Source organism: Mycteria americana, chromosome 18 (genome assembly GCF_035582795.1).
Source record: "Mycteria americana isolate JAX WOST 10 ecotype Jacksonville Zoo and Gardens chromosome 18, USCA_MyAme_1.0, whole genome shotgun sequence".
NCBI classification, from domain to species: domain Eukaryota; kingdom Metazoa; phylum Chordata; class Aves; order Ciconiiformes; family Ciconiidae; genus Mycteria; species Mycteria americana.
This window is the reverse complement of record NC_134382.1, coordinates 9,626,533-9,641,054: the sequence shown is the minus strand read 5'-3', so window position 1 is coordinate 9,641,054 and position 14,522 is coordinate 9,626,533. Positions and strand designations below refer to the sequence as shown.

Genomic DNA, 14,522 nt, shown 5'->3' with positions numbered 1-14,522 from the left:
AAATCAAGGAGAATGACATATTTAATTTTAGACACTTGGGATAAACAGCGTGTCTTTTCAGATTTGATTCAAACTGCATCAACAAAAAACAAACCCAAACCAGTATCCATTCTTCAGTCACTCACTAATACATGCAGAACTTGTAGAACCACAATATCAGGTCACATTTTAACTGATGGGCAGTTTCACAGAAATCTAGCTTTAATTCAAGTTACTTTCAGACAGCTGATGCCAATTCACATCATATCACTTATGTGCCTGTTCTTCAGCTAAACGTGTATCATAGAATGGTTTGGGTTGGAAGGACCTTTAAAGATCATCTAGTGCAACCCCACTGCCATGACAGAAGCACTGCCCATGTGGCCAGGCAGCATGTTAGAGCCACATGCTGAAGGCCACCTTAAGCACTTCTCCAGGCTAATCTGATGTACTATGTATCTAAGCAAACAGGATTTTGCATGTCTGTGCACAACACACTTTCATCAGATTACAAGGGAAGAGTGAGTCTAGACATGCCAGAACGTATTTGAAAAATAGAGGATTACTGAATTTGCCATATACCTCCTTGATTTTGGACTTTCCCAATGCTGCTGTAATAATGTTGAATCACATTATACAGCAAAATTATGTAAAAGTTAATTGCATTCCATTCAGATTTCCTTTTTATGTAGCCATCTTATTCCTCATCCATATACAGCCTACACAGAAAAGCTGAGATTCTATTCCAAAAAAAGCAACAAGTTTTGAAAACTGTTCGTCTCAACTGATGAAACAAATTGGAAAACTGCAGAAGAACGCTAAGAGTTTCAAGCCATCTAAGATTAATAAGTATGGTACAGAAGTAGATTGTAGGTAGCTATGATACTATGGGACCAAATTATCAATTGAAGATCATTTATTTAACTGCATGTATTTACTCCAGCTAGTGATTTAACTCTCTAGCTCCATCCTTTCCTAAATTTTCTTGCAAATATAGTCACCCAAATGAGAAAGGTGAAGTGTTACATTTGACAGCATAGGCTTGATAAAGTTGAAATGTCCTATTTGAAAACATAGGCTACTGAAGACAACAGCTCCACAGTACTATGATCACTTCTGTGTAGATTGCTTCACATTTATTACCATACAAAGGCAAAATAAGATAAGAGCCATCACTGCACTACACAGCATTTAAACTGAGTCATATAAAGAGTTAATTAGGGAGGTAAGAACAAATTCAAGTGGGTGTTCTGAACAAGTCTGCAAAGGGATTCCTGAGCTGCAGACCAGCTTTTGTTTAGGTTCAGACCCACTTGCATTGGAATGCTGGAAGTGCTGCACAGGCACAATGAAGACTTTCTCTCCCTCCAGCTATTTCTGCCATTTCTTTGCACTGTGTCCTAGTACGCACACTGATAGAGCTTTATGTACAGAAGTATATAATGGACAATTCTTGTTCAGGAGGCAACAAATTACAATTCATCCTACAAATAAAAAGTAGTTCCCTAAAAGTCAGTTTATATAATATTGCAGTAACTGGACTTCTGGAGTGCCAGAAAACACACAGATGATGTAATACACCAATTTCACCTCTAAATTTCTGCACCTTTCTTTTTCAAACCCCTTGCAAACCAATTTCTGAGAAAGAGCTAGAAAAAAGTTATCATTGTTGGTTTGATCTGCAGGTGAGAGGCAAGAAACAATCTTTGTAAATATTTCTCTTTTTCTATTGACCCACTATAATAGTAGTATTGGGGCAACCTCCCCCTGAGCATATGAGCAAGCATATATCTTCACATGCTGAAGAGCCACAAGATATGAATCGAACAGTTTGCAGAGTGAAAGACAGGAGAGCTCAAGAGTTGTGCAAAGGCAAGAGAGGACAGTGGAATGCTAGAGATCCCACCACAGGCCTTCAGTATTCAAGAGATTTGTCAGCTAAGAATAAGGTCCCGGTTTAGCAAAGTACTTCAGCACACGCTTTGTTCCATCGCTAGTGATCGTGACACTCAATGCAAGCTTCATTTAGCCAACTGCTTGGGCATTTGCCTAAGCTGCAAAAACACAAACAGGACACTAATAGAGGCTCAACAGACTTTTGAAAGAATAAAAAAAAAAAAAATCCTACAATGCTGCTGAAAAAAATGTGTCTGCATTTAACACATGCATAATAGCAAAACTGTAGTTACTGTTTGCAGGAAGCTAAAAATTTGTCCTTTTCCTTTAGATTACCTTTCAATTAAGAATATGCTTTATGGTTATTTTTAAAAAATAAAAAAGCAGTCATTGGAATAATTTATTTGTGAACAGATGCTCCACTTACCTGCATAAATTAAAGAATAAATATAGAATATTTAAGTACTTATTGCATACAGTGAACCCAAGAAGCACATTTAGATGATGATCAAACATGATGGCTACCTCTACTAGAAAAAAACTAGTATCACTAAATCTATGATAAGATAAAGATAAGAACTAGTGTAATGACAGTTAATTATGGATTATATTCTCACTGACAAGCTACTTTTAATACAACTACAATACAAATATATTCAGCCCCAGTAATGCTAGTAAAAAAATATACATATCAGCCCAAATTGTAAGCCAAATTGCTAAATTGATCTCAATTGCTGGAATTTTGGCCAAAATGATGAAATTAGTTCCTGTGAGAGCCCATCCAAAACTTTTAGTGTTGTCTACTTCATGACCGTAGGCTGTAAATGAGAATTTATTTCACGTAAATGAGTCTTGTGTTGAATAAATGAAGTTCCGATTAAAATCTTGGGCTAAGTCAACATTTTTATTTTGAGTGCAACAAACCAGCTCCTCCTCCTTCAGATCTCTCCTGTAGCACAAATTCATCTGCCACAGACATCAGTTACACAATTCCCTACCTCCTACCCAATCTCCAGTCAACACCTGATGTGCAAAATCTCATCTGTAATCTCCAGAGCTTCCCAAGAGAAGAGCTCATTTTCCTCTGCGCAAGCTGTCAACACTCAAAAAAGAGCAACAGCTAACAACAGTTATTCTTTGAGCTCTGTATCTCTCAGCTCAATTCAGACAACTTCATGGCACAGAGCCACAACCTGAGGCAGTATAAATCCTGCTCTCAACTTCAAGAGATTTTCCAGAAGCACTTGAAAGAATCAAGGAAAAAAGTTGCGATAGGTTTTGACAATTGCATAGTCTCATCCTATGATACTAATTTACATTTTTTAAATATGTGGCCCAAAATGTTTTGCTTTGAGAAAGAGGTTGGGTTTTCCTTGCTGTTCTTATGGCCTTCATAGCTGCATTCTACTGCAATGATTCCTCCCAGTTTTCCCAGGATTTAACATTCCCTTTGGAATATATCTGGCAAAGATTAAAGAATAAAATATTTAGGAGCACTTGGTGCTGCTGAATAAAGGAGCTTGGTTGAAAGCCAAAAAACAGTTGATAGGCAACTGCACTAGAATCACCCACAAAAAAGAAAATGCTAACTTACAGGGCTACCACTGTTTCTTTCTTATTAGTAAGAATTGCTTTGACAAGAAAAATAATTTTTTGTCTCACAAGAAGATTCAGCATACTTCACTGCCTTCTTAAGAGGAATTCAGCAGACAAACATTTGCTCTAGCAAAGCTGCATAGACCAAATTCTGTAATTCTTATAATTGTCCTTTCTCCTACAATCCTCCTCCCTCTCAAATTCACTGTTCTTAAGAACATGATTTCAATCTAAAGACTTTCCTATTTTAGGATCAATGACCAGCACCAGATGCTTCAGAGATCCATGGAAACAAAAGTTGCAATGCCAGATATGAAAATAAGTATCTCTTTCCTTCTGCTAGATATAATCCTGATCTCTACTAGTTCCTGGATTAAACCCCAAAAATGAGGCTTAATTGGGATATGATTTATACCATTTAATAAATGGTAGATCTCATTTCTACCTACATTCAAAAGCCAGTTCTTGTTGGCCATCTTCTACCTGTCTTGCAAAGAAGAGTGATACGCATTCCTTTTAAATTCCAGTGCTTATCTCTTAAACCACCAAGACTTTAAGACTTCTGTTCCTTTTCTCTCTCTCATCTGTGTTTACATGTCTTGTCAGCTTCATTTTTACATGTATTGTTTCCAATCTACGTTAATCGACAACGGGAGCTACAAGCCACCAAACTAATACTCACTGAAGATATTCCAGCTAATTAATTCATCTCTCAGAAAACCATCTCTGCTAACCAGCATTGGGAGGCAGCTAAAAATGCAATCGTCAAATTTAAGATGGGCAGGTTTGCATTCTTTCAGAAGAGTGTTAACTTTTATTAGCCACATTTTCAAACTAAACCAGATATCCCTTCTTGTCCCCAACAGACAATGGGTAAGAATAAGCAGTCTAATATTGGGTTCGCACTACATTTGGACATGAAAATCTAAAAGCAGGAGCTCAGTTTCTGTGTACAGCTGCTTGGTTTTATACTTGAAAACCTGCTTATGTTGGAAGTATGTTACTTTTCAAACACATATATCTTACATTCTTACATATACAATGAAAGGCACACAGCCAGGAACATGGATGCATCTGACGGTTTCTGTAAAGGCATCAACGTTATGATTCTTTGTTAACAAATCATGGATGATATGCACATCAGCTGTGGTTTCAATAGCAGATAGGCATGTATCTCTAAATATGCTTATTGACCTTTGAAGACATTTTAAACTTCATATATTTAGCAAACCAACAATTGAAACATTCCCTGCCATGAGAGATTCAGTTGAAGATCAGAAGGGATCATAGGCATTTTATGGGAAATGTGCATACCCCACTTAAGCCACAAGTCAGACAATGATTCAGAGCCAGTTTGTTATTGACGCAAGCTTGCACTGTTTGAAGGTCTGGTAAATAAGAGTACTCTTATGTTGTCCTTCCAATGTAGCTGTGAATTTTGTCAGGTCCCCATTGTTTTGCTATACCATTATTATTTACAGCCACAGAAAACAACACATCAAGATTCTAATCAGCACATTAGGTGAGGAGACCGTTTGTATTTTTCCTTAACTTGGGGGAGTAGAAGTCAGTTTCCCATCTATTTAAGCGCATCTCAAAAACACCCCAATCATTTATTCAAGTATAAATGTCACCAGTTACATGAAGATACTATGCCGTCTAGCATGTCTTGGGAAACACTGGTAGCATTAGAGTCGTAATCTTATGTTATCATGCAGCAAAAGGTTTCATAACAATTCATACTGTACTTAATGAACACTGAAAAAGCAAGTAGTTCCTTCACGCAAAATAGTTTATAACACATACATAAATTTCACCCTCCATTAAAGTCACTAAGAAACTAACTGGTTTTAATGGAGGAAAAAAGCGAGTTTAGGAGTCAGGGACTTATTCTAGGTGTCAGTTTAAAACAGTGAGACAAAAAAAGGCTTGGTTTTAATCATATCTTCCTGCATATTTGGGGGTTTGCTACCAGTGGGTGAACACAACACTATGCTGACAAACAAATAAAAGCAGTTTGAACTTTCCTAAGACTTCAAATGTAAAGTTGATTATGCAAAATCTCCAGTCTAAGAATAAGCATTAAGAAAATTTTAGCAATTCTACACATGAAGGTCCCTTCCTATGACTCAAACGTCACAGACTGTCTGTACAAGCAAGGCCATAAGAAAGACTGATTCAGGGATATCCTTACTGTATAAGGCAATATTCCATATTTTATTTAAACTTGCTACAATTTTTGCCTTCCAATACCATCTCATTTAATTCCTGGCCTATATCAGGTGTTTACAGTCTCATATATGCCACCAACTCCTGGACACTACTGGAACAAGTCAAACACAGGCCGGAGTAATGACACCTTGGGGAAGGGGGGGTGGGGGGCAGTGGTATTTTGGTTTGGTTTGGGGGAGGGTTGGGGGTGTGTTGGGGTTTTTTGGGGTGGTTTTTTAGGTTTTTGTTTTGGTTTTATTTTAAATACACTTCACCCAAACTCTAGTCATCATACCAGCTACACAGAAAAAAGGGACTGAGGAATATATGAGCACAATTCCCTCAAACAAATTTAAGGAAACCTAGAAATCCCATATGACATCTCAATACAATAGATGTAAATTGGGAGTAAAAGAAAGTATTTCCAATACCAAACTATTAGATGAAAGGACAATAATCTTTCACTTACCTATTGTGATGATGTTTGCAGAGAGGAAATGGAAACAGTTTCCATCATGGAGCATAAGTTCTTCTCTTTGTGTCAAATCCCCTGCTACAGATTTTGGAGACGTGACAGCCATCTCAAGCTTTCAGAGCAGCCTAGCAACAGTGCTTGCTCCAAGTCAAAGTATTTCAGAACAGATATCTGCAGAAAGATTCAGTCGAGTAATAAAGGTATCTGAGAAAAATCAAGAATTTCAGGATGTTGTTGGCTTACTTCAGAAGTCACAGCCAGTGCCTTCTCTGGAATTCCACATTCAGGAGACTGTCCTGGTTTAATCCTGCTGGCACATATTCCACGCATTGAAGAACAAAATTTATGGTATCAGTTTGGAGAAAGAACTACCACTGAGCTCAGCCTTGATAGAACGGATGTGATGGTCCTTCCCCGGAGCAAAACAGTTACAAGTATTCAGTGTATCTTCCCAGGGTATCTTGCATGTTGCAAACCTGGAGAAGACAATTTTTTTAAATAATGGAAGTTGCTTTAACTGTTTCTTATACAATATTTACTGCAGGAACATAGCTAGATTTGACTGACCTCAGCAGTTGCTTATACCCAGATAGCTCCTCACATATCAGAAGCCACCGACTCGTCTTTCATTCACCCCAGTATTTTCTATAATCATAGAAAACTATGCTTTTGCCAGCAGCAACTTCTCCAGAAACCAAACTACTCATGCTGAGTTTAATTTGTGTATATATACATACACACACACATATACACACACACATATATACAATATATACACATACACTTAACTCAATCATTCTACATAAGTGAATAATGTATCAGCTATATTCCCAAAGGACAGCTTTGAGAACTATCTGCTGTGATGCTGCCTTCTTCTTTCAGTTCTGTCTCTTACCCTTTAAAGCTCTTTTCTCCTCTTACATGCCTCCAACTGTCCCCATACTGTATCTCTTCATCGTTGTCTGCCATTCTCCTTCCCTTTTCTTACCTATCTCCTGCCCACTGGCTACAGAAGACTCACCTTTCCAAAACTTCCAGATGGATACCTTCCTCAGAGAAAGAAGGTCAAAGGCTCACTACAAAACAGCAATCACACAAGACAGAAACCTGGGATCCTACCTTGTGCTGGTAACTGTTTGAATCTATGGGAGTCTCCTTCAGTTTGTAATTACAAGTTGAGCTCTGAAACATTGCCCTAACATGTTTTGTTGTGAAAGCACAGATCCAGTTTGACATTATTTTAAAAGAGAGAGGGCAATGAGGCATCACTATTAATTTACGGTACGTAGAAATTGGGGGGGGGGGGCTTGTGTGAGTCATTTGTAGCAAAATATGACTATGAGATGTCCCTCTTACAGTATCTGCCAAGTTGAAGTTGTACCTCTCTTCTTGTCTTTGGTCCCTCATGCAGCTTCTTTGGGAAGTCATTTCCTTTCTACGACTATCTTTTTACCAAGCCCCACCTTCTCCATTCTCTATCTTGTCAAAATCTCCTCTGTTGAGAGGGAGCATGTCAGTCAATGAAGTAATACCCATACACGGAGCCAAATGCATAGCAACTTCATATATGGGACAGTAGTGCTTAGCAATATTAATCCTGTGGAAATGCAGTATCATGAAAATCACTTGTTTCCATATTTAAATGGGAAATATCTCAAAGGGTATCCTGTGGCTCTGGAATACTTTTGGGCATATCAGTGGGTGAAATTCATTTGGTGAAGAATATGTTTATTACAAAGCACAGATGAAGTCACCAAAACCAAAATTATACTCTTAGGACAGATTTCACAAACTGACTGGATTGCAAGGGGAGGGAGGTAATAGGTTATCAAAGATACTCCCCGTCCCCCCCAAATATACATCCTTGTACATGCTGCCGTCTGTCTCCATAATTGTATCCCTTCATCATTGCCTGATATATACGTAATTAGTTAAAAGAACACAGAGCAAACATTCTGCTTTAGACTGAACAAAACCAATTCATACACTTCCATGTATTAATTTTGCGCATCCCAAAATAAATGTTTTTTCCTTTAAGTTAATCATCAAATTAATACCAAAAATATATTTACATACACACAGAGCTGACTCGCCAAGGCTCATTCTAAGCTTTTCTATCCTGTATATACTTTTTACTAGACCCTTTACTGAAGCGCATTTGTGATTCTGACACTTTTTCAAGCCCAGCCGCAACTCTTCAGCTTACAGGATTACTTGCTCCTACACATAAGCTGTGTCTTCCATGATGCCAGAAAAAAAGGTAAGCATTCATAACTCTTTCTTGGCAAGACACACCATTTTAACACTGGAGGAGCACCTCTTGCTGTACTTCATTTGGGGATGTTCTGATGGAACTAAAACTGTTTCTCTCTGCTCCTATTGATCTGGTAAAAATAACTTATTCCTGCTACTACATCTTCAATGTTCTACCATGAGTATAATATGAATGGCATAGCAGCCTGTGTTCAGCTGAACTAATACTATGCATGTTGAGGAGGAGTAGGAACAATGTACTTGAAGCAAGTAGGCGTCAAACACAATAGATGCTGGACTCAACTCAGCCGCAAGATTGAGTTATTTACCAATAGAATTTGGGGGCAGATACCAACTTTTTGCTGCAACTCACTGTATGTGCAACAAGCACCTAATAAAACAAAGTACTAATCCACAATGGTAGTCTGCTGTCACGACCACCCTGTAAAAGCACGTTGATAGATCTATTGATCTCACTTGTATTTTCAGATGTAGCTGTCTACACAACAACACTCATTTCCTGGTTACCACTAACTGCTGTCCTATCAGCATTATGAAGTTTGCAAACTGAATCCCACACCCTGGCTTAATTTCTCTATTCCATATAAGGTGACAATATGAGAAACTCATCCTACAGCTACTGGTCGACTTCTGTCTCACAAGCTGTCTGCTAAGTGCTGCTCTAACAGAAGGTTAACAGCGCCAAAACTCCGAGTGTATCGAGTCTATAACTCTTTCTAGATATTACTATGGTTTTACTGGCTGTTTTAAAACAATCAAGGACAAAAGAAACCCTGCAACCTCTTACCTGTATCCAATCCCTACACACATCTTGCACAACAGACAACAGAAAATATCACCACCTAGTCATGGTGCTTTGCCCTCCTCTCTTCTCCCACCCAGCTCTCAGACATGGAATTTTTGGAGGACTCTAGAATCCAAAGCAGATACTGAAGAGTTAGTCAAATAAACAAACAAACAAAAACCCCCTCTTTTTTGTGTCTGCCTTTCAGTGTGAAAGCCGTGGGGTAACATAGCTTCTGAAATTTAAGTATGCCTGTTTCAACTGTGAGTGAACCCTTATATACATTTACAAATGGAAGAAAATCTTAAGCAGCTTTTGTTTCTAGTTAGAAGATGTTCTTCAAATAAGCATGTACCATGCATGCCCTATTCCCTTTATTTTTTTAAAGGAATTAGAGTTCTCCTTTTCTGCTTGTATCTACCCACTGCCTATAAAATCCATACGTCTCTCTAGGAATAAGATAGTCTTGTTATCTCTATACACAGCACCTAGTACAGGTCTCCCTGAAAGGGTTCATGCAACTGAAACAATAGTAACAAGTTAAAAAAAAAATAGGAGGAACTTCAGCAAAGGAAATATCCTAGCTTTTACACACAGAGCAACAGCATTGTAGCAAGGTTAAACCAAAGAAAAAACCTACACAGCCCAAAAACAGTCATTGTACACACTACTCAAACATTTCTAAATGTCAGTGACTAGAAGATATATAGAATATATACTCTGCAAATATAGTTGCTGAAACTCAGTATTCAACTCTGCAAACAATTTACCAAGAATCAGACTCCCCACCCAAAGGGAAAGCCTGGTCTGCATTCAGCATTGATCCTGCTTTGAGCAGAAGGTTGTACCAAATGACCTACCTTCTGAGGTCCCCTCAGACTTGAATTATTCTAGGAACCAAAATGAATTTATTACTTGAAGTAGAAATTGTATGATATTCATCAGGAGAATTAATGACCCTATAACGCACCAGGTCCTTACATGGATTAAAATACAAGATAAATATTTTTGTTAATGGCTTTTGTAGAATTATCAAAGAACCCAAAGTTAACAAAGAGCTATCGGACTCCTTTAAGAGCATCACCTTATCCAGCAGTGATGTCATTAAAGCACACAATTGCTGTAACAGTAAAGTCATTGTTCTTAGATGAAGTGAGCAACATTTGCTTAAGACTAAACCTTTCTGTTATTACATTTGTTGTGGCTGCTATTCCCATACATTGTTTATACTTCGCATGTATGTAAACTTTTGCTGAAGACAGAAAATATGCTGAGACGGAGCATAGCTGAGGAAAAGTCTTAAGATACGCTCCTGCCTTGATCATGCTCCCCTGTAGCCTCACCCTATACCTTCCAAAACCAAAGCTAGGTAACAGATCTTCCTTGTCTAACTTTCCCATACTACTCAATAAGCATCTTCAAAATTTCCTGAGCATGACAAAATACATAATGTCAAGAAAGGTAGATTGACTACAAGGAAGAAGTGAAGTAGCTATAGTTAGATAGATAGATAAATGCACATTTGTTCAGTCTATTTGCTTTCACTGCACCTGCCCCTGATTTACAGTGAATGAGAAAAGACTCAGGAAGGGTTGGTTTTTTTTTTTTAGAACTTTAGGACAGAACCAAAACTAGACGTTAGAAGGCATCTCAGGAGTTAAGTCAACTGGGTCCACTGAAAAAGCCAAAACTGCACTCAACAGCATTTCTGGAGCTCCTCCATTGCATACTCTGAGCAAGTACTTCTACAGATGACAGGCACTGCCTCACAACAGTGAGTTATCTGTCTGCTTTGGTCATCTGGGCACTTCTCCTCCTAACCACAATGTTATAGCCACTAGCCACAAAGCGCCATTTCTGGTACATGCATGTCAAATGTTTAACCCTGGGATCAATCCAGGAAGCCACAGCTCATAGGACAGATGAAACCGTTAACATTAAGACAAGATCCATCCATTTCCTTTTCAGGAAGTTGAACTGGTTGGTAGTTATTTTGCCAGACTCTCTCACCTCTTTGCTTTAGGGGTTTTTTGAGAGGTCATTTCCTTTGTAGGAAGTTCAATCCCTGTGACTCATTATACACCAAAGAACATATCCATAAGAGTGAGGAAGACTGAATGAGCACGGATCTTCATACTGGTATATACTGACATCACTTCAGGGAAAGCAGATGAGCTGTGATACTTTACACTGTGTGAGGATGTGGCTCATTGAATATTTTATTGTCTTGAGTCATGTCAAATTCACCTTCTTTGCTCTTTTTTCTGATCTGAAAGTGAAGCTATTGTGACTCACCTGATCTCTAAATGTCTTCTGTTTTCATGCAAAAGATGATCTTTCTTCACTTAGTCCCACCTTTCAGAGCTTCTGTACAGGTCCTCAGACTTCCCCCTCTTCCCCCCCCTTCTCCTCAGCAAACATTTAAAAAAAAAAAAAGCAGCCCAGCCTGTGTCCCCAAAACAGCAAGCTGAATGTCCCTATAAATCCTAGGCAGCCAACAGAAAAGCACACAATTCATCCTTAAAAATACAGCAGGATTCAAATCGGTATCTCAGAACAAGATTCAGGGGCCACACTTCCTATTCAAGTAAATGAAAGAAACTCAGTTGGCTTTCCTGGAAAATTTCTTGTGAAGATTGTATGACGAAAAATATCAGCTATGTTCTCTGAAAATATTTCACCTCTGTTATGCTAGGAAACACTGGCCCCTGAGCACAGTGCTGCTCATTGACAAAAGTCACAAAATGGCCAAAAGAGAGCAACTGTATCTGTTCAGACCACATGAACAAGATTTAAACTGACTGCTCAGGTTAAGAGCCCTACCTAAGTATTACTGTGTGAGGTTCCATATTCCCTTAGAAAACAGGACTTAAAACTCTAGAGGCAGGGTAGATATCACTTACATGGACAAAAAAAGCTGTGTACACCATCAACAATCCTTTAGCCATTTTTATATCCCTGTAGTATTTAAAGTTTAACCCCAGAAGACCTGCTTTTGTGTTCAGGGAGGTATCGTGTGGTACCCACCACAACACAGACAAGCTCTGATAGCCTTCCAGAACAGATACACTGATACTGTGGATGAAACATACAAAAACTAAATCATCACTTAAACTCAAATAGTTTGATCAGGAAGCAGATCAATAGGATGAAAGATCAAAGTGTTACCAAATGGGAGAAAAAAAATATTTTAAAGCATTCGAATCTGAGACTTGGGATTTGCTTTTAAACTCCACTGCGGTTCACTATGACATGCTGTTCATTTTAAAGAATGCAACTCTTCACTGGGCAATTCCATTTGAGATAACTTGCACGCCCAGGCATGTTACTTCACATCCAAAGCAACTGCAAAATGAAAGAAGTCTGTTTCAGTACTATGGAACAAGGGGGTAAGCCCACACCTTAGGGTGTGATACAACATTCTTTTTCCCAAGGGACAGAGCACTCACAGAACAAACTGGCATGTAATACAAAGTCCTCTGGCAAACAATTCAGTTAAAAATATAAGGGGGAAGCAGAGAAAAGGCAGGCAAGAGAAAAGGACATCAGAATATCTTTCTGGCAGCCTGATGCATTCACCTTACACCCAGAACACAGTCATCCCACTTAAAAGGAACACTTAACATTTGTCAGCTTTTCCTCACCCACCTCTTACAGCTTGAGCTAGAGCTGCACATGCAGGAGAGCCCTGCATTTTTGCTGAATGATGTAACTGAATATTCCTTATGCAAGTAAGGAGACATCATTAAATCCAAATAATTTATTTCAGGCTCATATTGACTGTGTCATATGACTTCAGCATTTACTTTACAAAACAAAACTTGAAATTTGCAGCAACTTCTATATATAGGGGATAGACTTGTTTGTAATCCCCTTCCCTATTTATCCTGAGTTGCCAAAAACCCTCTCAGCTTCATAATCGTTACTTGGTGCTAGCCAGTTCCCAGACCTATCTGAAATGACAATGGAAACATAGCACACAGCAGCCTCTTGCTTCTTAAGAACATTTGCATTTCTTATTAGCAAGGGAGAAGTGTAAATTTTTATTAGAAGAGCAAAGGGAACTAATTAAGCAAGGCTCTAAATCCCATCCAATAGCCTGGCTCAAAAGTACTTTGAAAATACAAGTTTTATACTATAGACCATGAAAAACAAAAAGCCTCAGAGAAGGAATGGGGAGAGGAAGATCTCCTTGTCTGGAAACAGACAGGAAGTGACTACTGCTGGAAAACTAAGCTTTGACTGCACATGGGAATTTGTGAGTCATATCAAAGAGGAGACACAGATTATGAGCTCCAATGCCATTTGTAATCACGACATCTATAATACTAATAATGTTAATACTGTCTATTATGTTAGTAGTCTTGGTCACTCTCCAGAAGCCCAACCTTTTTAAATATTTTTTCTTCAACCTCATCTAAAGAGGCAGGAATTTATTTTAAGAATAATGCCTATGACCTTTAATCAATCTCTGAGATATCAAGGAATAACTTATGCTGGGGGAGTTAGAAAGGAGGTGGCAACACGTGTTCTCCTTTGGCAAGTCAGTGGTAAATCATCAGCTTTCTCCTGAGGATGCCTAGTAGGACCAGATACAAAAGCCTAAGTAGAGGAAGAAGGACAGTACGGGAGAATATGAAATAAAATGAATACCTCACCATTTAGCTAACAAGATATCAAATGGTAACAATTTAACTATTGCTAGTGAACGAAGATATTACCCTAATTAAAAGCAAAGGGTTTTTTCCCCCACCAGCCTTACTCCAGCCATCTTTCAGTACATATTTATTGTAGTTTTCCACCACTTGTATCATTACCAAGACAAAAAGTTCATAGCAGAAATTTATATACATAACCTCAAATTGGAACAATATGAAAAGCCAGTCAGGGTAAATGAAAACCTTTCAGAGGCACAGAATAGATCCAGAGCACAGGTTTAACAACACTGATGACTACACTTTCCAATATAAAATGGCCAAAATTCCCAGCAAGGGAAGGTACATATGTACTACAGCATCTTTGATCTGTATTCTGATTATACTTCTCTAACCTACTCTGGGTAACTGGAAAGCGATAAAACTTTGGCTGTGTTTGACACAAATGAAAGCCAATAAGCAGGCTTTATACCACTGAATTACATCAAGCACATACACACACTAAAAAAAAATTGAGCTAATTACATCCAGCTTTGGGAGAAGAGTACACAAGCCCATTCAATGAAAACTGCAAAAATAGGACCATCTAGTATTTAAGTTCTGCAAATGGAAGTCAAGACTATTATTTTTAACTACACCATAGATGCCTCTT

The 14,522-nt window shown here is 38.3% G+C and overlaps 1 protein-coding gene across 1 annotated transcript in view; it reads right to left on the bottom strand.

The window, feature by feature from the left end:
* Positions 1 to 14,522, bottom strand: part of PLCH2 (phospholipase C eta 2) — a 126,437-nt gene that overhangs the window by 99,364 nt on the left and 12,551 nt on the right. Inside the window, exons 5-6 of the mRNA XM_075520539.1 lie at positions 6,401 to 6,633; positions 6,152 to 6,328 (exon numbers count right to left, since the gene is read on the bottom strand). Coding sequence (XP_075376654.1) covers positions 6,152 to 6,263 — 112 coding nt within the window. The 5' untranslated portion in view covers positions 6,264 to 6,328; positions 6,401 to 6,633. The remainder of the gene's footprint in view (positions 1 to 6,151; positions 6,329 to 6,400; positions 6,634 to 14,522) is intronic.